The 23,447-nt window shown below is 39.5% G+C and overlaps 1 protein-coding gene across 1 annotated transcript in view; it reads right to left on the bottom strand.

Moving 5' to 3' along the window:
* KCNH8 (potassium voltage-gated channel subfamily H member 8) overlaps positions 1-23,447 on the bottom strand; it is a 451,930-nt gene that overhangs the window by 108,276 nt on the left and 320,207 nt on the right. Inside the window, exon 8 of the mRNA XM_002716200.5 lies at positions 12,825-13,022. Within this exon, the coding sequence (XP_002716246.1) occupies positions 12,825-13,022 (198 nt within the window). The remainder of the gene's footprint in view (positions 1-12,824; positions 13,023-23,447) is intronic.

The following is a 23,447-nucleotide window of genomic DNA, read 5'->3' as shown; positions in this document are numbered from 1 at the left end:
CTCTTCCAATACAGCTCTCTTTTAATGGCCTGGGAAGGCAGTAGATATGGCCCAAGTGCTTGGGCTACTGCACCAATGTGGGCTTTGGATCAGCCCATCTCCAGCTGTTGTGGCCATTTGGGGTATGAACCAGCAGATGGAAGACCTCTCTCTCTCTCTCTCTGTCTTTCCCTCTCTCTATCTATAACTCTCTCTTCCTCTCAAATAAATAAATGATTATTTTAAAAAACATCAGATTTACAGAGGGAGAGTGAGAGGGAGAGACAAAGAGAGAAATTTTCCACTTGTTGGTTTACTGCTCAAACGGCTGCAAACAGCCAGGGCTGTGAAAGGCCTAAGCCTGGAGCCAAGAGCTTCATCTGGGTAGGGGCCCAAACACTTGGGCCATATTCTGCTACTTTCCCAGGCCATTAACAGAAAGCTAGATTGGAAATCAAGCATTTGGGACAGGAACTGTAACCCATATGGGATTATGGGATGCCTATGTCACAGGGGGCAGTTTTACCTTTGTAATGTCAGCCCCGCAACTAACTTTCTAAAAATCACACTACTGCAACAGGCTAGCCCTTGTCAGAATTTTAGTGAGATCCCCCCAAAAACCATTATTTAAAATTAGTTTTAGAATATTAAATATAGGGCCGGTGCCGTGGCTCACTTGGTTAATCCTCCGCCTGCGGTGCCGGCATCCCATATGGGTGCCGGTTCTAGTCCGCATTGCTCCTCTTCCAATCCAGCTCTCTGCTGTGGCCCGGGAGGGCAGTGGAGAATGGTCCAAGTGCTTGGGTGCCTGCACCCACATGGGAGACCAGGAGGAAGCACCTGGCTCCTGGCTTCAGATCAGCACAGTGCGCTGGCCATGGCGGCCATTTGGGGGGTGAACCAACGAAAGGAAGACCTTTCTCTGTCTCTCTCTCAATGTCTAACTCTATCTGTCAAATAAAAAAGAATATTAAATATAATACATCTGTATTGATACCAGTATTGAGGAAATTGTTAGCAATGCCACTGAGCATTTTTTCGGCATTCTGAGGCTGACATTAACATAATTTCTATACCCCGCTTCACCTCTGCTTTGAAGTCACTGTAATTTTAAGGAAGACAACAGAAAATTTGAGTCCATTCAAGAAACAAGGAAATTTCAGAGAAAAACAGATATTCTATTTAGAGTCATTGTTGCCACCCTGACAAATACCAGTATGCTTCACACCTATGAGCCTCTTATTTCAATGACATTTGTCAAAAAGATTTAATCTTCACTGCCTTACAGAGCCTCTTGTCTGAAACTATCACCAAAGTTTCATGGCTCTGAGGGTGGATGGGGATGGAAGATGGGTTTTATTTTGGAGAAAAGTATGGCAGAAGGTTTGACCTCACTTTCCAGGATCATACTTTGGGGAGTAGCTGGGTATCTAGAAGCAGAGAAGGCATGACAAGATTTTGTGCTCAACAGTTATTAGAAGGGAAATGGAATGGACTATGCGGATGTCTCAGGAAGGTCCTGGACTAACATGGGGCTGTGACATTGAAAGATGGATGAGAGTCCAGTGTCGTGACATCTATGGGTGAGTCAACTCTAAACCTTGATCCCCATCCTGGAGCAGGATTTGAGAATAGGGTAAGGAGCACAGGACTGGGTAAAAATAATCTGTTTTCATAGTTTCTAGTTAAAATAAAGACTAAAAATTTAGTGGTTTGTCTATTAGAATTACACATCCCTGTATCAAAATCTTGATGACTGAGGAGCAGTGTTAGAAGTTTCTTAGCTTGAAGACACATACATTAGAGCAAATGTGTCCACATGTTATTATGTCTACTTCAGAACATTTCCAGTGCACATTCTTTTTTCCTCTACCTTAATCAGAAATTACCAAACACTGACATGCTTATTTCATTCTAATTTAACATTGGAATAAGAATTCTTTACAAGGTTGTATATCATTATTTCTCTATGGAATAATGGTTACCCTGTGTGAAAGGACATCTCTCTCTCTCTCTCTCTCTCTCTCTCTCTCTTTTAAAGGTTTTACTTATTTACTTGAAAGGCAGAATTAGAGAGAGAGAAGAAGAAGAGGAAGAAAAGAGAGAGAGATCTTCCATCTGGGGGGTCACTCCCAGGTGGCCACAACAGCTACTGACGGATCAGGCCCAAACTAGGAGTAGGAGCTTTATCTGTATGTCTCATGTGGGTAGCAGGGACCAAACACCTGGGCCATCTCCTGTTGTATTTCCCTGGCCATTAGCAGGAAGCTGAATTGGGAGTGGAGCATCCAGGACACAAACCGGCTAAACTGTGGCCCTGGCCTCTAAAAGACGAAACTAGCCTTCAGTATCTCAGAAAACTGCCAAAAAATAAGGTTAATCTTAGGTCTATAAAGAGGAGGCAGCCGGCGCTGCGACTCACTAGGCTAATCCTCTGCCTGCGGCGCCGCATACTGGGTTCTAGTCCTGGTCGGGGCGCCAGATTCTGCCCCGGTTGCCCCTCTTCCAGTCCAGCTCTCTGTTGGGGCCCGGGAGTGCAGTGGACGATGGCGCAAGTGCTTGGGCCCTGCACCCCATGGGAGACCAGGAGAAGCACCTGGCTCCTGGCTTGGATCAGCACAGTGTGCCGGCTGCAGCGCGCCGGCTGCAGCAGCCATTGGAGGGTGAACCAACGACAAAGGAAGACCTTTCTCTCTGTCTCTCTCTCACTGTCCACTCTGCCTGTAAAAAAAAAAAAAAAAAAAAAAAAGGAGGCAATGTAATGTTGCAGAGAGAATATGGATTTTTTTAATTTTTTTTTTTTAATTTTTTGACAGGCAGAGTGGACAGTGAGAGAGAGAGAGAGAGAGAGAGAGAGAGAGAGAGAGAAGGTCTTCCTTTTGCCATTGGTTCACCCTCCAATGGCCGCCATGGCCGGCGTGCTGCGGCCAGCGCACCACGCTGATCCGATGGCAGGAGCCAGGTGCTTTTCCTGGTCTCCCATGGGGTGCAGGGCCCAAGCACCTGGGCCATCCTCCACTGCACTTCCCTGGCCACAGCAGAGGGCTGGCTTGGAAGAGGGGCAACCGGGACAGAATCCGGCGCCCCAGCCGGGACTAGAACCTGGTGTGCCGGCTCCGCAAGGCGGAGGATTAGCCCAGTGAGCCACGGCGCCGGCCAGAATATGGATTTAAGATCAGACAGATCTGGATTTGAAACTTAGATTTGTCTTTTCCTAATTCTGTGAAGGTGGCAAGTTACATAGTTTTCCAGCATGAACTCATGTTCATGTTAACTTACAGTACCTTCGTCGTAAGTCTACATTGAGATTTAAAGATATAGATATATTATATAAACATATATAGTAAATAAATATATAATGTATAACACACATATGTGTATTTCAAAAAGTTTCTAATTATATGTATAAAAATAGTGGGTGTTCAATTCATGTTAATTTTCCCCATAAGCATGAAAAATGGTAGCATGAATGGTGAGCATGCTCAGTGGAGATTGGGATCTTGGTCTAAGATTTTTACTGCAAACTTTTAAATAGATAGGAATGCTTTTTTGGTGAAAAAAAAATTCCTGATGAAAGAAATTCAAGAAATACTCAATAAGTACTCACTATTTTTGCAAGGGCATGCAAGAATATAGTATTTATAAACGTTTAAAAATGAAAGGTCGGCTGGCGCCACGGTTCAATAGGCTAATCCTCCGCCTTGCGGCACCGGCACACCAGGTTCTAGTCCCTTTCGGGGCGCCGGATTCTGTCCCGGTTGCCCCTCTTCCAGGCCAGCTCTCTGCTGTGGCCAGGGAGTGCAGTGGAGGATGGCCCAAGTGCTTGGGCCCTGCACCCCATGGGAGACCAGGAGAAGCACCTGGCTCCTGCCATCGGATCAGCGCGGTGCGCCGGCCACAGTGCGCCGGCTGCAGCAGCCATTGGAGGGTGAACCAACGGTAAAGGAAGACCTTTCTCTCTTTCTTTCTTTCTCACTGTCCACTCTGCCTGTCAAAAAAAAAAAAAAAAAAAAAAAAAAAAAAAAAAAAAGCATGAACTGTCTCCCTGTCTCCCAACAGGTAAAAAAAAAACTCTAGAAAATTGTATATTGCATAATAACTCAGAGGTTCAGAGGTTTATCTTTTTGTATGGTTTTAAAAGAACAATTATGATGCTCATATATTTTAATTGGAAGATAAGATATCTATTTATGATAAACACCCATCAAATAAAAGCACTGATTTTGCTACAAGTCAGGGAAATTAAATACCAATTTCAGGCTCCACTAATATATGTATGGACTAAGTGTTTGGAAGCCGTAACATATTTAATGGTATATTTAATGGTATGTAATAGTCTTTTCATGGAGATTAAACTGAGTACAGAGAACACTTTTATTTCATTTATTTTAATACTGCTTTCCTTAATTATGTATATGATTTTAACTTTACTTTGCTTAATTATAATGTGTAAAGCACTTAAAGTAAGAGAAGTAACATATTCAGATCATTTAGCATACTAATTGTGCATTATCAATAAAACGAATTACTGGATGAATTGTAGCATTCATAACTGGAAAGTATTAGTCTATGCCTGAGTCACCATAATTTCAACGTCTCATTTGAACACAGAAAATACTTCCAATTAAGGAGTTAAAAAAATAAAATCATGGATCTCATAGATTTTCATTTCCCAAAGTTGTTCTAACCTTTTTGTCACCAGTAATCATTTCACTCTGGCAAAGAGTATATGAAACTGTCAGGCCCAATCATTCCATTTGCTAAGAAAGTTTGACTAAGAACTTCTATATCCAGGTCAGTTTGGAAATTATAACTCACTTTTCCTTTTTACGGAGTGAATTTGATATATATAATTCTTTAGTTCTAGACCTGCTGAGTTTGTGGGAGGTTCTTTTTCTTTGTGTAGGAGTTTTGCATAACATACATTTTGTAAAATCCCATCTCGGTAACAGATATTTGAAGAAATCTCAACAATTGGGAAATAAGAAAGTTAAGTAGAACTCAAGTGAAAAAGCACTTCTATAGGACTTCCTGATGGTCTTGGTCTCTCCCCCCCCCCAACTCCTTCCATCCCTCCCTCCCTCCTGCTTTTCCTTCTATATCCCCTTTCTTTTTTCCTCCTTTGAATTTTGGGCAAGACTGTTCTCCTGGGATGTAATTTCTTTCTTCTTCTTATTTTTTAAAGTACAACTCTGCTTTCCAATGAGTTTCCTTTTTTTTTTTCTTTTTTTTAAAGATTATTTATTTGAAAGGCAGAGTTATACAGAAAGAGAAGGAGAGGCAGAGAGAGAGGTCTTCCATCCACAGGTCCACTCCCCAGTTGGCTTCAATGGCTGGAGCTGCACCGAACCAAAGCCAGGAGCCAGGAGCTTCTTGGGTGCAGGGGCCAAGGACTTGGGCCATCTTCTACTTCTTTCCAAGCCATAGCAGAGAGCTGGATTGGAAGTGGAGCAGCTGGGACTTGAACCCATATGAGATGATGGCACTGCAGGCGGCTTTATCCGCTATGCCATAATACCAGCCCCCTGGGATATATTTCATTACTGATTTCCTTAGTCAATTATTTTGGAGTGACCTCAAAGTATACATGTGCATTGTTTTCCTCTGATAAAAAAAAAAAAAAGGAAACCACAGCTTACATTTTGGATGAGCTTAACTGCCCTCCTCTCTCCTATCCTCTCACGGTTCTGGAATTTCCCAACCTTTGTTACAACTAAACCAGGTTGTGGATGGCAGATGACAGAGAAAACAGAGTGAGAAAGATTTCCTAAATGATGAATTTAAATACCAGTGCAAAGGCATTTTAAGAACAGCTGAATTTGTGAACACTTAGTTCATATGGGTCCAATAAAATTATTTCAGGATAGTACTTATTGGGTGGGAGGATGCAAGGGAAGCCTTGATTGCTTTATGACAATAATTCTTCATTTAAATTTCATGTGTCTCAACCATCTGTACTGGAAGCTTTATCTAACCTCCAAGGCTAAGCTGATGGTCCTTTCAACTGGGACAAAGTCATTAGGTGTCTACAAACAGCAATTGTGAAATATGGCAAAAGAACTATTAAAGACATGGAATATTTTCTAAATATATTTTCTTTGGTGGCAAAAAAGATATGCATCATTACATATACGTATGTCAGAAAATAGGGTATATAAAACATTATAAAAAGGCTGAAAACCATCTTTTGGTGATGGGAGTATGGGTAATTTAACTTTTTGTATATTTTACAGTATTTTTTAAATGTGCTTTATGATAGGAAAAAAGTGAAATGTAATAAGGACATCATCTATAAAATATCTATTTCCATCACTAATTTTGCGAGCTTCTATGAAGGAAAGTATCACGTCCTAGTCATCTTTGTTTCCTAAACATCTAGCACAGTTCTTGGCATAATTTAATGTGTGCCATAAATATTTATGGAACTAAAATGAACCTCTGGTAGTTCAACACTTTCTTTACAAAGTTTCATAATTGTATGCAAGTGGCTTAGAAAATTTATGATGAGGGGCCGGCACCGTGGCTCACTTGACCAATCCTCTGCCTGTGGTGCCAGCACCCGGGTTCTAGTCCCGGCTGCTCCTCTTCCAGTCCAGCTCTCTGCTGTGGCCCGGGAGTGCAGTGGAGGATGGCCCAGGTGCTTGGGCGCCTGCACCCACGTGGGAGACCAGGAGGAAGCACCTGGCTCCTGGCTTCGGATTGGCGCAGCTCTGGCCGTAGCGGCCATTAGGGGAGTGAACCAACGGAAGGAAGACCTTTCTCTCTGTCTTTCTCCCTCTCACTATCTAACTTTATCTGTCAAATAAATAAAAAATAAAAAACAAAAAAATTATGATGAACAATTCAGTCCCAAGCCTTCCTTTTTAGCACTCTCCTACTCCCCAAAGGCAATCTTTAAACATGATTTCTTTTAGGTCCCTATGCAGTTATTATCAACATTTTAGACAACATGATTTTATTGCTATTGCTTGACATATAATTGTTAAGGCAACCTAAAACCAACCTGATGTCAAAGAACTTAACTAATTGTTATTCAGCTTCTCATCACACACTTCGTATTATTTTTAGTTCATCTAACTTATTTTCACAGAAAAATTAATATAAAAGATATATATATGAGATGTATATATAAAAGATGTATATATATATTATATATATATTATATATATATATATACACAAATACTGAGTGTGTAGCTCATCAGTTTCTCAGAGTGAACATAAGTATAGAATTACCCTTAGATGAATAAGCAGAATTTTATCAACATCTTGGAGGCCTCCCTTTATCCCCTTCACAATCACTAACTATCCCATCATCTGAGGCAACTTACTATGAATTATATTATAATCAAGATTAAAAATAAAAATCTTTTAGCTTTTTCTGTACAATGTCATATGGGGTGTATTTACTTTGTATCTGGTTTTTCCATTTAGCATTTGATTTTGTAAGATTCGTACATGACGTTGCATGACATAGCAGTTAATTCATCCTCATGATTGTACAATTCTCTCTTCAAGAGTTATTTCATAATTCATGTAGTTGCTCTTCTACTAATAGGCATTCTCCTATTAATGGCACTCTTCTGTTAAATGCACATTTCCAGGTAACCATTCTTACATTTATGATTCTATAGGCATCTATGTATGTGTTTTTGTTTGTTTCCTCTGATCTTATACTCAGAAATACTATTATTCAGTCACAGAGTACAGGCATGCTTAGATTTGGCAGATTGGCTCCCCACCCCCAACAGAATAGGTGAAGTCAAGATATTCCACATATTCTCAAATACTTGGTGTTGTCAGTGTTTTTAAGTATACCATTCTGGTTTTAATTTGCATGTCCTTGATGAATGATTTTAATCACTTTTTAAAGTACATTTATTGTCTATTTTGGGCATTGGAAATCTATTTTTGAACTGCTTTTTCAAGCTTTCAATCATTTTTGGATTGTCTTCTTTTTTCTTATTGATTTGTAGAAATTATTTGTATTTACTAGAATGCAGTCCCTTTCCAGATAAACATTTGGAAATATTGCCTCTTATCCTGTGAGTTGTCTGTCCATACTCTTTGGTTTTTAAAGATTTGGTTTTTATTTGAAAGAAGGGGAGAGAGGGATAGAAGGAGAGAAGAAGAAAGGATGAGAGTGAGGAGTGAGAGAGTTACCTTCCATTTGCTGGTTCACTCCCCAGCTGGCCACAAGAGCTTGAGCTGGACCAGGCCATGGTCAGAAACCTGGAACTCCATCCAGGTCACCCAGGGTCCACCTAAGCAGGCTATCCTAAGCTGCTTTCTCAATTACTTTAGCTTGCAGTCAGGATTCAGACTGGTGCTCTGATATGGGATGCTGACATTGTAGACAACAGCTTTGCTTGCTGGACCACAATGCAGCCCCTCATACTCTGAATAATGTCTTTTGATAGAGAAGTTCTGCAGTTCAATTTTTTTGTTATTTTCTTTAATAGTTAGTTATTTTTATGTTCTTATGAAGCTTTTGCCAAATCCAAGCTCATGAAAACATTCTCTTTTAATACCTTTCAAAAGTGTGTTGCCTATTCTTTCCCATTTAGATCAAAATTCATCTGGAATTAATTTGAATGTGCATTTTTAAAGGAGTCAAGGTTTGACAATGCATGGATATATAGTTGACTCAGCAACATTTCTTGAAAGCACTGTGATTTCCCTTTTTCATTATAGTGTTACTGACGTTATAAATGAAGTGACCATGTATGTGCGGACCTGATTCTTAACACTCTTTCATTTCACTGGTGTATTGTTCTATTCTTGAGCAAAGATTATATATTCTTTTTTTAGAGATTTATTTATTTATTTGAAAGTCAGAGTTAGAGAGAGAGAGAGAGAGAGAGGTCTTCCATCCACTGGTTCACTCCCCAATTGGCTGTAACAGCCAGAGCTGCGCTGATCCCAAGCCAGGAGCCAGGAGCTTCTTTTGGGTCCCCCATGTAGGTGCAGAGGCCCAAGGACCAGGGCCATCCTCTACTGCTTTCTCAGGCCACAGCAGAGAGCTGGTTTGGAAGTGGAGCAGCTGGGTCTTGAACTGGCGCCCATAAGGGATGTGGGCGCTTCAGGCCAGGGCATTAATCTGCTGCATCACAGTGCTGCCCCCCCCATATTTTCTTAATTTTTGGAATTTTGTAATACATCTTCATATTTGTAGCACAAATCTTCCAATTGTTTCTTTTTCATGATTTCTTTGATGAATTTTAGCTCTTCTCATTTGCACTAATTTTCATATACGAGTTGTCAGTTTTCAAAGACACAAGCATACACACATATACATGGGTGTGCATCTACTGGGATTTTTGTTGGGATTGCATTGAATCTGTAGAGTCAATGTTTCCTTCATAATATCTAATCCATCATAACCACCATTATCTAGCCTTCCATTATTTTAAATCATCTGTGTAATTTTCTTACTAATGTTTTCTATGTAGAAGTATTGCAGATATTTTTAGGTTTATTCCTACAGATTTGATGCTTTTATCATTTATTTTATTTCATTTTTTCATTTCTTTTATTTCATTTTGTAATTATTACTATTTTATCGAAACACAATTCATTTTTGTATATTAATTTGATATCCATTGACTTTACTATATTTACCTATTACGACTAACTGCTATTTGAAAGTTTTGGGATCACATCTTTGTTCTGAGTGCTCTCAGAGTTTATGTGGATTTGTCTCGGTACAAATTTTGAACTATTTTTGATTAATTCATTTGCTTTATACTTTGTACACTGTGTAATGGCACATGCTTATACAGAAGCTGGTAATGTCACTTAAGTAGGAACTTTATACATGTATATGACGAAAACCCTTCCAATTCTGTGGAAATGCTGATGCGTCCCCAGAGTACTCTAGATCCGTCTCCTCAACCAATCTCCATATCCTTCTGTCCTAGATAATGATCTGAATTTGGGCAGTTACTCTTCATTGCATCACTGCAATTAGCAATTTCCTTGGTCCTACATGAAGATTTCCAACACAGTTATCCTAGATATAATTGTAATGAGCACCTGAATTTTTCTTTCAAAAACTAAATTATTTGTATATATTTATAGAAATTATATAGAATAAATTATAGTATATAACTAAATTCATATTTACAGGAAGTTTGCCAAGTTTTAGTGAGTTCTATCATTTAGACTCACTAAACTTCTGCTACCTTATCGCCAAATTGGGACATTAATAATCTCTAACTCATAGTGATATGAGAACTAAATGAACAAACTGATCAATATTGTGAGCTCTTATATTAGTTCTCCGTGTTATACAAGTAATTACTTAATTAAGAAATGTTAAAATGCAAGGATCATTTCTCCCAGGCTAGAGAACTTTTCACAATAACACAAAGTGCTTCTCCACAATCACAAACCTAGGATGCTTTAACTAATAAATGCGAATGACTTAGATGCCACTTGGCATTTAAAAGCAATGATTTCCTAGGTGCTGCAGAAGCCACCTATATATTTTAATGTCAATTACAAAAAAAAAAAAAAACCACTGATTTTGTACAGGCAAATCTGCTCAATAAGCATTTAACAAACAAATGAAAAAGTGACACAATGATTATTTCATGTATGTTTTTGCCTTGTGACCGGTGTAACCCCTACCTACAGTAAACAGTGGGGACTCTATTATTCCTTAACAATTTCTGTTTCATACTTCTCACAATATAGTGGATGACTCCGTGCAGAGTAAGCTCAATTACCTGACAGATTTTTCAAGGTTCAAATCAAAGGCTTAAGTCTAGAGCATTTGAATGTTTCCCAAACTTTCCTTTAGGAATAGAAGAAACATGGATAAATGCTATACATAAGTACAGTCTGTATGCATCTGTAAAGTGCTTGCCATTTTGTTGGGTTTTAAGACAGGCCATCAATTAGAATAGGAATTATATAAGCCATGAGATGGGGTATGAAACAGCCACCACAGGCTCTGGCATGCTGTAGCTCTTCAGAAAACGACAATTCCTATTCTCTGCTCCCAAAGCCACCAAGAGGCTGCTAATATTGCTCCAGTCCCAGCCTGCTACCTGGGCAACTGGGCCATAGCACAAGGCTTTCCTCCAGGCCTTTGTTTCTCACTGCTTCTGAACTTCCTAACTGATCTGACACTTAGCCTTGGTAGCCTGGTGTTGTTGAAACTCATCCTGCCTACTTGAGCCAACCTTCTCCCAACAGGATCACAGGCTCCTTGAGGGAAGGTGTGGTTTATACTTTGATTTCACCATGAGTGCTGATTCATCAATTGCTTGATGTCCTACCTGCTACTCCTATCACATCCTCCATGGCAAAAGCCATCCTCTTGTATGAGGTTCAGTGTAATATCTGGGATTAAGGCCATAAATGGAACATGATCAAATGGGCCTTTGGGGGAATATTGTAGGACAGAAAATACTGAAAGAGCTCTGGTCTATGAAGAATGCTTACTTGATCCAAGTGGACTTCCACATCTGCTTCTCCATGACAGTACTCTTATAATTCAGTAAACATATATAATGATAATGTAATTCCTTTTGTGTACTTAAAGAGAATAGTAAATATTCACGTGGATTCAAATTTGCCTCCTTCAGTCACTGGTTTTTGGCATTGTGAAAGTTGCTTTACTTCTCCAAGCTTCAGAGTTCTCATTTGAAAAATGGTGGAGAATAATAGTATCAATCCTATACCAATTACAAGGTTCAGAGTAGACACACTTGGCTATTTTACTGAATATTTCAACAGGAATTTTTTTGAGAGCAAACTGATTTCATTGGACTTAGAAGGCTGAATGAGCAACAAAGTGAGCATGGAGGAAACCTGGACAGAAAGGAAGAAGGGACTGTCACACTCTGGGCTGAATCTACACACATTCAACAGAAGAAGAAGCAGGGTTATCAGAACGCAGAAGCCCAGGGGAAGAGCTGTGAAGTTCCTTAAGGATCCATGGCTCTGACTTGGAACATGGTTGCCATGCCTAACTGAAACAGGAATCTCTGATGAATCTCTGTGGCTGGCTTTGGGGTTGCCTAAAGAGACTAAAAACAGACACCACCTGCTGATTGCTGGAGCTGCTCTCCTCCACTGAGAGGAAAGCAGGAAGTCCCTTTGTCCTCTGCCCACCAGTTGCCCTCTCTGGTGCCCACTACTGGAAACAGAAGTAACCAAAGTCAGCTGGCAAAGAAAAATAAAGATTGCAGAATCCAATCCCCAGTATGACCAAGTAGAATATATAGAATGAGTTTGGAACTCAAAAAAGATAGTATGATAACTTGTCTACTTGATAGAATAATAATAGTGCCCATGCCATAGATTTGCTTTAGTAATTACTCAGGGACTTGGTATTGTAACATGGTATTTAGCACAGAGAATGGAACACAAACAAAACTGAAAAATTTTACCTACTCATTATTGTATATTTTTAATTTTAACTAGTTTTTTATCAAATGATCAAGCATCCTTTATTTACTATATTAACCTTAATAAAGTTTGATGACACAGACCTATTTGTCACTATAAAAGTGAGTTTTGAGCGGATGTGTGACTCAGGGCAATGAAACACAAACACAAGAGGAAAGTATCTTACGAAGAAAAGAAAGTCCCTGCTCTTTCACAACCAACCACCAGGTAAATGGCTGCTTACTCATTGCCCAGAAAGTCGAATGCATCAGCATCAGACTTCCATTGCAATCCATACGTATACCCAATGTTTGTCACTGAATTCCCAATTAGTGCCTTTAGACTCTTCGTGTGTATCCCATTTATCTCTTGAGTTTCAGGACAAACAGAGCAGTGACAGTGTGGCAGACACGTGTTCCCTTCTTGGTTTAAGAGATGTTCTCTTACCACCAATCAGCATGGTACAGATGGAGAAGATCTTCTCTGCGTCTGTGTTAGCAGACACGTTGCCAAACCCAACACTGGTGAGGCTGCTGAGGGTGAAGTACAGCGCAGCGATGTAGGCACTGCGGATTGAGGGGCCCCCCAAGGTGTTGTTGCCATAGTAGGGGGATTCCAGTCTCTTTCCCAACTCATGGAGCCAACCTGCAAGGGAGACAGAAAAGCAAACTTAAGCTTAAAATAGAAGGTCCCAGGATCAGCTTATGTGGGTGATGGCAAAAGAACATTTTAGAGACATAATAATTTGCTCAGACAGAAAAAGAAAGTTAAAAGTAAATTATAAGCAAGGAATTTGATTTTGTTGCTCTAGAAACCAAAGTATCTACATGGTTTTGTCTGTAATAAATACAGCAGAGAAATATGCATTTGAGAGTACAAAGTGGTCAAAACTAAACAAGACACCTAGAGCAAGTACTAATTGCAGAGATTGCGATGGGGGTCAAAATTCTTAGTGACAGAGCTGTATATATCACTAAACTTGTTAAGCTCATTTCTCAACTGAAATTTCAAGATGTGAGGGGGTTAAGTAAATATTTTAAAATGCTACATGACAAATAGCAGTAAGACTTTAGATAGGTGAGATGAATTTTATTTCATTTCTGTGAAACTTATGCCCTTTTTATTCAATTAAGCTCACAACAAAAATGCCTTTTATGTCATGTTACCTTACTTTAGAAGCCTTCTTTGCCACCTCATTCTTCCTTCGGGGATGGAGGTGTGTGTGGGGATGGAGGTGTGTTAGGGAACCTGCACAGGTAATACATATCTATAATGGAATTGGATGGCTCCATTCAACTGTCTTTTGTTACTGGTGCATATATGTGTCAAAATTTATGAAATTACATGCTTTAAATATGTCTAGTTGTTATGTCAATTTTACTGTCAAAAGTCTATAAAATCTATACTAATAAAGACTAGCAAATATAATAATGATAATGCCATGATCTACAATGGCAACATAACACAAAGACAACTTTAAAATCCTTTATAGGAAATATTTTCCCCTTAACAGTCATATTTTATAATTTTATATCTTTTTTTTGACAGACAGAATGGACAGTGAGAGAGAGAGAGACAGAGAGAAAGGTCTTCCTTTACCGTTGGTTCACCCTCCAATGGCCGCTGCGGCCGGCCCGCTGTGGCCGGCGCACCACGCTGATCCGAAGCCAGGAGCCAGATGTTTCTCCTGGTCTCCCATGGGGTGCAGGACCCAAACACTTGGGCCATCCTCCACTGCACTCCTGGGCCACAGCAGAGAGCTGGCCTGGAAGAGGAGCAACCAGGACAGAATCCAGTGCCCCGACCGGGACTAGAACCCGGGGTGCTGGTGCCGCAGGTGGAGGATTAACCTATTGAGCTGTGGCGCTGGCCTAATTTTATATCTTACAATTAAATATTTTATACTTTTCTTTTTCTGTGTGTAATTTTCACCAGACTTTTGTTAATATTTGTTAATTTACAAATCATTTTCTTACAAACATTAAACTTAATGACTCTCCAAGAAGAGATGGAAACCACATTCTTCTGAAGAAGTAATAACACATCCAAGTTATATACCGCAGAGCTGTGCTAGATAATTAAAATGGAGATTTAAACAGGAATTCCTTGAGACCACGAAGAAAGGTTTAGTGACTGGTCCTGTGGCTGATTCTCCCTGGGTCTCCAGAGAAGCATGTCTGAACCTGTAGTTTGCATCAGAAACACCGTGAGGACTGTAGAACAGAGATCGCAGGCTCTAGCCTTGGCATTTCTAGAACTGTAGGTGGGAAGGATAGAGATAGGGCTGAGAACTTGCCACTCCAACAGGTTCCCAGGTGATGCTGATTCTGCCAAACTGCACTTTGACAAACCACCACTCTAGGACAAGGAATCAAAGCTGACAACACTGGAAAACTTTTTAAAAAATACACTGTCCAGGTTCCACCTCCATAAACTGAATCAGAATTTCTGGTGCTAAGTCTAGGTATGGGCATTTTTTTTAAAGTTTCCAAGTAGAATCTAATATGAAGATGTGGCTTAGAATCACTATATTCCAGAACTTTTCAAATCATCTGGCAATAGTAGGATTTAGTAAATGGCAGGCTAAAAAGTGAACACATTAATGAATGCACACATAGTCCTTAAGTGATGGTATGAGATAATATGAGAGCACTTATGCAGACAGAGTAACATATATGCATCTGTAAATTTGTACTAGATTTATGTACAAAGTGCAGTGAAAGTGTTTTTTGATGCCAGAGAATAATAATCCCATGTAGGGGTTATAGGTTATGAAAAGCAATGCTGTACATAAATTATGGCCATTCACACCACTTAGAAATATTTTGTGGAAGGGATTAACTATAGATTCAAAACAGATATAAATCTGGTCTCTTCTATATATAAGCTGTGTGAATAACTAACCTTTGAGCTTCAATTTTTTCATTTGTAAAGACAAGGGTGCTAATTGGCAACAACATTAAATTAGATGCCACATGAAGAAAATGCCAACCACTGTTACTAGGAGAGCTTTTAGGACATCACATCTTTTTTATTTCATTCTCTTTCTTCTTCTTTTTTAACTTTTTTTTTTTTTTTTTTGAAAGACAGAGTGGACAGTGAGAGAGAGAGACAGAGAGAAAGGTCTTCCTTTGCCGTTGGTTCACCCTCCAATGGCCGCCGTGGCTGGTGCGCTGCGGCTGGAGCACCACACTGATCCGAAGGCAGGAGCCAGGTGCTTCTCCTGGTCTCCTATGGGGTGCAGGGCCCAAGCACTTGGGCCATCCTCCACTGCACTCCTGGGCCACAGCAGAGAGCTGGCCTGGAAGAGGGGCAACCGGGACAGAATCCGGCGCCCCAACCAGGACTAGAACCCGGGATGCCGGTGCCGCAGGCGGAGGATTAGCCTAGTGAGCTTCGGCGCCAGCCTTCTTCTTCTTTTTTGTTCTTTATTTGACAGATAGAGTTAGACAGTGAGAGAGAGAGAGACAGAGAGAAAGGTCTTCCTTCTGTTGGTTCACCCCCCAAATGGCTGCTATGGCCGGAGCTACGCCGATCTGAAGCCAGGAGCCAGATTATTCTTCCTGGTCTCCATGTGGGTGCAGAGGCCCAAGCACTTGGGCCATCCTCCACTGCCCTCCTGGGCCAAAGCAGAGAGTTGGACTGGAAGAGGAGCAACCGGAATTAGTAGCTGACACCCATATGGGATGCCGGCACCGCAGGTGGAGGATTAACCAAGTGAGCAATGGCGTGAGCCCCTCTTATGTTTCATAAGTTGGAATGTAGAAAGCACATAATTCAAAAAGATAAGAGAAAATATGAAGCCAGCAGTGAAGTATAATGGAGAAAGGATGGTGGAGATAAATGTATTTGGTAGGATCCACTGGCATGTGGCTACAAGGTAGTATTTCCTAATACATGTGGGAGAGAGGAAACCAGGGGACAGTAGTTCTTAGAACTGGGTGATACATACACCTTTTTGTGAATCTGAAGACAGACACGGGTCCTAGTTTATGTGTTTATGTGGAGAATCACACATGATCTCGTGTACACTTACAGGTGACTTGTGGCTTCCTGCAGCCATTTCACCTCTATGTGGTCCAAGGATGCACATTAAAATGTTCTGCTCTACAATTTTAAGTGAGAGGGAGGAGAGAAAGCAGCGATAAAGTAAGATGTGGTAAAACTAAGATTAATCTTTTACAGAAATGGTTTAGAAAGAAAGACAATTTATCCAAGAATAGTTAAAGAGATATCACCAAAGCAAGTCAAATATATCTTCTAAAATATTACTGCTGAATGCACTGTAGAAGAGAGGAGACGCAGTGGTAAAATCAAGACACGGAATTCATCGTTCTATTCAGGATGGAGATTTCTGCGGAGCAGTGCCCTCGCAGGAACGGGCCTGAAGTCTGCGGAGCATGGGCTACAATGGGGGACTGAACGCTGCTGGGCTGGCAATTTTGCAGGCATCCTCCAAGTTGTGCTCTGAAAGAGGTGTCACTTCCTCTCTGCTAGACAAACAAGGGACTAGAGGGGGCTTGTCCCCCTTTTTCTTTCCATATTGGCCATTCTTGCTAACCATAGGAAAGTCCCCAAAAGTGAAATGTGTCACTTTTCCTGAAGAGTAAATATTACCTGACCAAATTTTTCTTTTAGCAGAAGCGTGGGGTGGGGGAGGGAAAGTGGTGCAAAAGCTCATGGTAAAAATGCTGCTTGGAGGGACTGTTACATAAGCCGACATCCCAACATGGCGTTTGGGTGTCCCAAATGGTGGACTACCTTTCTGTGTCACTGACAATCTTATATTTGGAAAATTATATATAATGAAACTCAATATATCTTCCCCTAAAGGAGAAAAAAAAATGCTTCTTGTTTTCAACTGAATGAGCTATACAATCAATCATGGGACCTATCTGTTGATTAATTTAATTGAAGTATTATCCATTTACCTACAGATTCTGAAATTTTCTCATAAAAAAGAAGTGAACAGAGCCAGCTAATACATTTATTTCAACTCCTTAAACATAAGTACAACATAGAAGTATTCTCTGCACTCAATCATGTTTTGTAAAATTTGCTTTTCTTAATAAAACAGGATAAAAGTTTATATTAGGACATTTATTATATTTTCAAATAGTGCCTATCTGATTATGCACATCTAAGCTTGTTTCTCAGGAGTGGTTCCAGGAACAACACACAACAGACCTACTTTTGTTGACACTGTACCTCCTTTCTGTCTAGTCAACTGTTTTGTCTATTTTGAGAAATATCTTGCTTTTTAAAAGGATTGCTGCTAAACTGTAATCCAGCTGACAGAGCAGAAGCAATAATGAAAATGGAGCAAACCGCTAACATGGAGAGGAGGCACCACCCACAAACCTGGGGATTGGCTACATGGCTAAATAAAGCTTTCACAGAACAGCTCGTCCAAAATGAGAGCACATGTTCCACTGTAACAAGACAACATGTCACTGTACTGTAGAGAAGGAGCAATTTAACCGATTTGGAATCCAATCTTTTTTTATGCTAGAGAACTCATGTCTCTAAAGAAACGGATGTCCTAGAACAGTCTGTCTGCTTCTGCTCATTTTTTTCTCTCAAGAAAATTTTCAAAGGAGAAACAATATACAATGCAGACTCTAAATATACCTAAAACACTGCCATTTAATAAAAACAAAAGATATCATTAAGTAAACTTACAATTACGAAAATCAATTAAATGAACAAAGATTTGTGATATAAAGAAGCAATCAATTTCAAAGGCTGAATAACTTTTAATGACCTTATCTAGAAAAGTCTATAATTAGCATGATAATTCAATCTGTGTATTTTTTCATTGCATCCTTATCGTGGACCAAGTATTTTGCATAAATACACACTTTTAAGCCTCAAGAGGATTTCTTATTATTTTACTCTCTAGATTTCATAGGTTTACCACTTACATGTATACATTCACAATTTGTACAAGTGTGACCTACTGTGTACAACAGATATATTACTGAAAAATTTGGCTTATATTAGTATTTGATAAATTAACAGATGTGTTAGGCTAGGAATAGGAACATGTTATTTAAGAGAAACCCATCGATAGAAGGAATAGGAGCATGTTATTTAAGGGAAACCCATGGATGGATATTTTATATCTTATTAAATATTTAAGTAACATGAAAAACCACCCAGTCAGATGTGCTTGTTAAGTCAGATTTAGATGTGTGTTTAAATATGAATATGCAGATAATGTAAAGGAAAAAATAACAAGTATTAAAAAAAACCTGTAAATCAAGTGGTGTTCCACAGAATTTGGTATGAAGGACTCAGGTTGTAATGGGAGTTAGCTTAAAAGCAGGAATGGAGCCACCAGTATTGGAATTTTCCAGCCTCTGATTGGCACCTGGATATGACTTTACTGATGCTGCCTGTGTTCTCTGTAAGGGGTGCACCTATTATTGTATTACATGCCCTAACACAATGGAACATATGTAATGATTATCCATATTCTGACCCATTATCTCAGTAGTGATCACATCACCTTAGGAATGACAATTTCTGTTTTAAAGATGAAAAGAGTAAAGCTCAGAGAGATTAAATAACCTGTTTAATGGGCCATCAAAGAAGGAGGTACCTTTCTCTGAAGGGAGGAGAGATCTTCCACTTTGAATATGGCCTTGTCTAAACAAGATCAGAGTTGGTGAACTCAAGAGGCTTGCATAGCCTTGCAGCTCATGACAAGAGCCGCAGGTGATTACTGACGTCATAAATAAGAGTGTCAATTGTTAAATCAACAATGGGAGTCACTGCTCCCCATGTAGGACCTCTGTCCTTAATATGTTGTACTACGCGAATTAATGGTGAAACTACTACCCAAATAGTACTCTATACTTTGTGTGTCTTTGAGGGTGCAATCTGTTGAAATCTTTACTTAGTATATACTTCTGTATATAAAGATAATTGAAAACGAATCATGATGAAGAATGGGATGGGAAAGAGTGTGGGAGATGGGAATGTTGCGGATGGGAGGGAGGTTGGGGGGGGGAAGCCGCTATAATTCAAAAGTTGTACTTTGGAAATTTGTATTTATTAAATGAAAGTTAAAAAATCAATGATAATAAATAAATTTTTATTTAAAAAAATAAAAAATAAATAACCTGTTTCAAATAGCAATGTAAGGCTTTTAAACCCAGATCAGTCTGCATTTTGGTCTAGGAAACATCTATAGGAAACAAGAGGAAAGGGGCACATAGAATGAAGAATATGTAATCCAGAAAGTTATCATTACAGACAATTGGAGCCTAGTCCTGCCAAAGAAGAAGGAACAGTATTGATCTGGGTGCTCAAAATGGAGTGAGTAGGTGCTCTTGTCAAAACAGGCCTCAGATGTGCTGCAAGTTGAACTCTTGAACCGAGCTGTTTTGAACATATACGCCTGGGTCGTGAAGACCTTGAGAACAGGGTCATTTCTGGCTGGAGATTCTCGAGTCTCTGCGATAGCTTGTAAGGGTAAACCCTTGCTTCCTGAGACTGTGCCCAATCCCCCTCTTACAAAGCAGTTTAACCTTTTCTGCACCAATCGTAGTTCCTGACAAACAGGTTGTATAATTCACAGCCCCCTTGCAGTCTGGGCTGTAAAACCTTCCAGCACATCTCTAAGGCTGCTTGAATTTTGTGTCTCCTGGACTGCAATCCTAATAAGCCTCAAATATACCTTATTCTTCTTTGTTCTCAACTAGGCTTATTTTATCTTGGCTGACAATCCCGTGGAGAATCTCTGGGACCAGAGAAGACCAACTAACATCCATCATTGACTGAAGACTGTTCTTGAGGAGGCTGGATTCCACACCTGTGACATGCCTGATATCAGAAGACCCTTCCCTCGGCCGGCGCCATGGCTCACTAGGCTAATCCTCTGCCTGTGGCACCAGCACCCCGGGTTCTAGTCCCAGTCAGGGCGCTGGACTCTGTCCCAGTTGCTCCTCTTCCAGTCCAGCTCTCTACTGTGGCCTGGGAGGGCAGTGGAGGATGGCCCAAGTGCTTGGGCCCTGCACTCACATGGGAGACCAGGAGGAAGCACCTGGCTCCTGGCTTCAGATGGGTGCAGCTCCGGCCGTAGCGGCCATTAGGGGAGTGAACCAACGGAAGGAAGACCTTTCTATCTCTTTTTCTCTCTCACTAACTCTGCCTGAAAAAAAAACCAACCAACCAACCAACCAACCAAACAAAAAAAACCCTTCCCAAATCTTGCAGATTGCCTCTGGCAAACAGATGCAGGTCTTATCACAGATTAGGTCTTATCACAGATTAATGGGTCATGGTGGGGCACCAACATTTCTGACAGCACCAACACATACTGTGCCAGGTACTTTGCTAGTACTTGTGTAAATTCTCCAATTCACAAAAAGCTTTTTTTTTTTTTTTAATGGGTCCTGGTAAAGAGGCTGTGCAGTTTTTTTTTTCTCTCTTTTTAAAAATTTATTTATTCATTTTAAAGGTAGATTTACAGAGAGAGAGAGAGATCTTCCATATACTGCTTCACTCCCCAAATGCTGACAATAGCCATGGCTGGGCCAAACCATAGCCAGAAGCCAGGAGCTTCATCTGGGTCTCTCATGTGGCTGCAAGGGTCCAAGGACTTGGGCCATCTTCTGCTGCTTTCCCAAGCACATTAACAGGTAGCTGGATTAGAAGTGGAGCAACCAGGACTAGTGCTCGCACCATGCAGGCTGTTGGCCCAGAAGGTAGCAGCCTTACCCTGCTACACCACAGCAATGATCCCAGTATACTCTCTTTTAGAAGGAAGTATTAGAACTGAGATGTAAATACATAATTTCTAACTTAAACAACCATGTTCTTTTTGCTATACTATATAAATAAGTAATCATTATTTTGTTTTCCACTCAGTGGCCTTTTGTGCATGTTTGACTCTTTTTCTTCTCCAGCTTAACTGAAATATTATTGAAAAATAAAATTGCATATGTACAATGTATAATTTGATGCTTTAATACATATATATTGTAAATGCGCTGCAATCAAACTCATTTACATATCTATTGACCATGCATAGTTATTTCATAAGACACAATTTCCATGAACTTCTTGAAGTACTCCCCTTTTATTCACTTTAAATAAGCTGTTTTTTCCCCCAGGTTAATTTTAGATTTGTGGAAATTTGCAAGAATTCTGAGTCCCTATATATTGTATGTCTTTCACCCACAGTCTCCCAGTGTTACCATCTTACATTATCATGGTGCATTTGTAAAACAATAAAAATAAAATTTGGTAATTACTATTTACTAAATTATGGCTTTTTACCTTTTATCTTAAGAAGTAAAATTAGGGAGAAGTTCACAAACTTAGCCCCAAAACCCACTCTTAACTTTCCACCCCTTCCCAATTTTATGAGAAGGAACAAAGTGAAAGGCAAGATGGGCACACCTCTGTGGGGACCTTCGACATGGTTTTCCTGTACACTAGGGGACAGAATTGTACATCTGAGGTTGCAGTGTGATGAAAGCAGTCATAACTTGTGATTCCCATTAATCTCATACTTTGATGCTCATCACCTAAAGTGCAGCAACCCACTCTTGAGACAAAATTCTGAAATCTGGTAGTAGCAAGTAGGCTTTCAATTAGGAAATTGATGTCCTATTCTTGGTCTTGTCACTAATTAAACATATGTGTAATCCTTTATGCATCAATTCACTTTCTGGTCTTCCAGTTTTTAAACTCGAATATGAGGTGATCATAACTTTTTCAGATCTATGATTTTATGAAATGGGATCCTATAATGTGTTTTCACATATAGTTGGCTTTCTTTTAAAGCAAAATGCTTAGTAATAGCCCATGACTGTGAATTTGCCTTTCTTCAATGTTTAATTATGTGATTGGAGACTCATCAGCAGATATTCATGGGATAACAACTGAAGGTCTTCACACTTTTTCATCTTTGCTCTATTCCTATTGCTGAATAAACATTCAGAATAAGAAACATATGCTGTTAGAACCACCAAGAATGATACCTCACTTACGAGTAAAGTGAGTCCCGAGTTGGTCTATTTTCTGTAATCTACTTAAGACCTGAAAAGCTTGCACAGAAGAAATATCCGGAATAATTATTACTGAGATTACTTAACTTAAACAATAACTGGTTTGAAGATTGTATACTGCTATCAACTGCCACAATAAGCTATCATTACATACACCGCTGCCCAAAAATCCTAGAAAGAATGAAAAATGTGAAGCAATCAGAAACCAGAGTTGGGCAGCTACTGTGAAGTTTTCTGATTGATAACAAGAAGTAGAACAGGCCATCTGCTTTAAGCTAACTGGGACATTCCAAAAGCTCTCAACCAAAAATAGAGATAATTGTAACAAAGATTAGGTTCATGGCTAAATTGGCAGAACATAGACTATGAAATTTTCCCTTTAACCTTGCTGTATAGAATACTTAAAATCCACAATGCTTTCAGATCTCTGCCCCAACATACACATTTCTTTCATGGGGAAATGCTCTAGAGTTTTATATGATATTCAAGGGTCTAATCTCAGGGTACCATTTAAAAAGACAACTTTTCAATCAGTAAGAATATCTTTATCTAAGGTACTTGCTACTTGCACCTACAGCAGGAGAAAACCCTGTTCCAGGAAGATGATTTTGGATAAAAATAATCAAATCCAACCAAATAGTTTAGTTTGATAGTATGCTAAATTTTATGTTTACTATCTTCCCTGAATTTCCTTTTCATCCTCTCTCCTCTCTCAAAAGTTTAGATTAGTGCAAAGCTAGAGAAAAAAAGTTAAGTGACACTTCTCAAATTTACAAACCCCTTCTCAGCTATTTAACTTTAAAGGATAGGGCTGTGTAATCATATGAAAAAAAGTCTTAAATTTGCCTCACTTGTAAAACTTCACAATAAAAGTATAATCATATTTCTTCCAAATACATGAGAGATACATTTTCAAAGTTTTTAATTATAATAGTAATTCTAAAATGAATTAGATCACATAATTTTCATGAATGTTGCATGCAAATACCCCAGTAAAGAATCCATTGGATTTTATTTACTTAAGCTTTACATTGATACTATTCTGAAG

Source organism: Oryctolagus cuniculus, chromosome 4, assembly GCF_964237555.1.
Source record: "Oryctolagus cuniculus chromosome 4, mOryCun1.1, whole genome shotgun sequence".
NCBI lineage: Eukaryota > Metazoa > Chordata > Mammalia > Lagomorpha > Leporidae > Oryctolagus > Oryctolagus cuniculus.
Note: the sequence above shows the minus strand (reverse complement) of the source record. Positions and strands in the feature narration are given on the sequence as shown.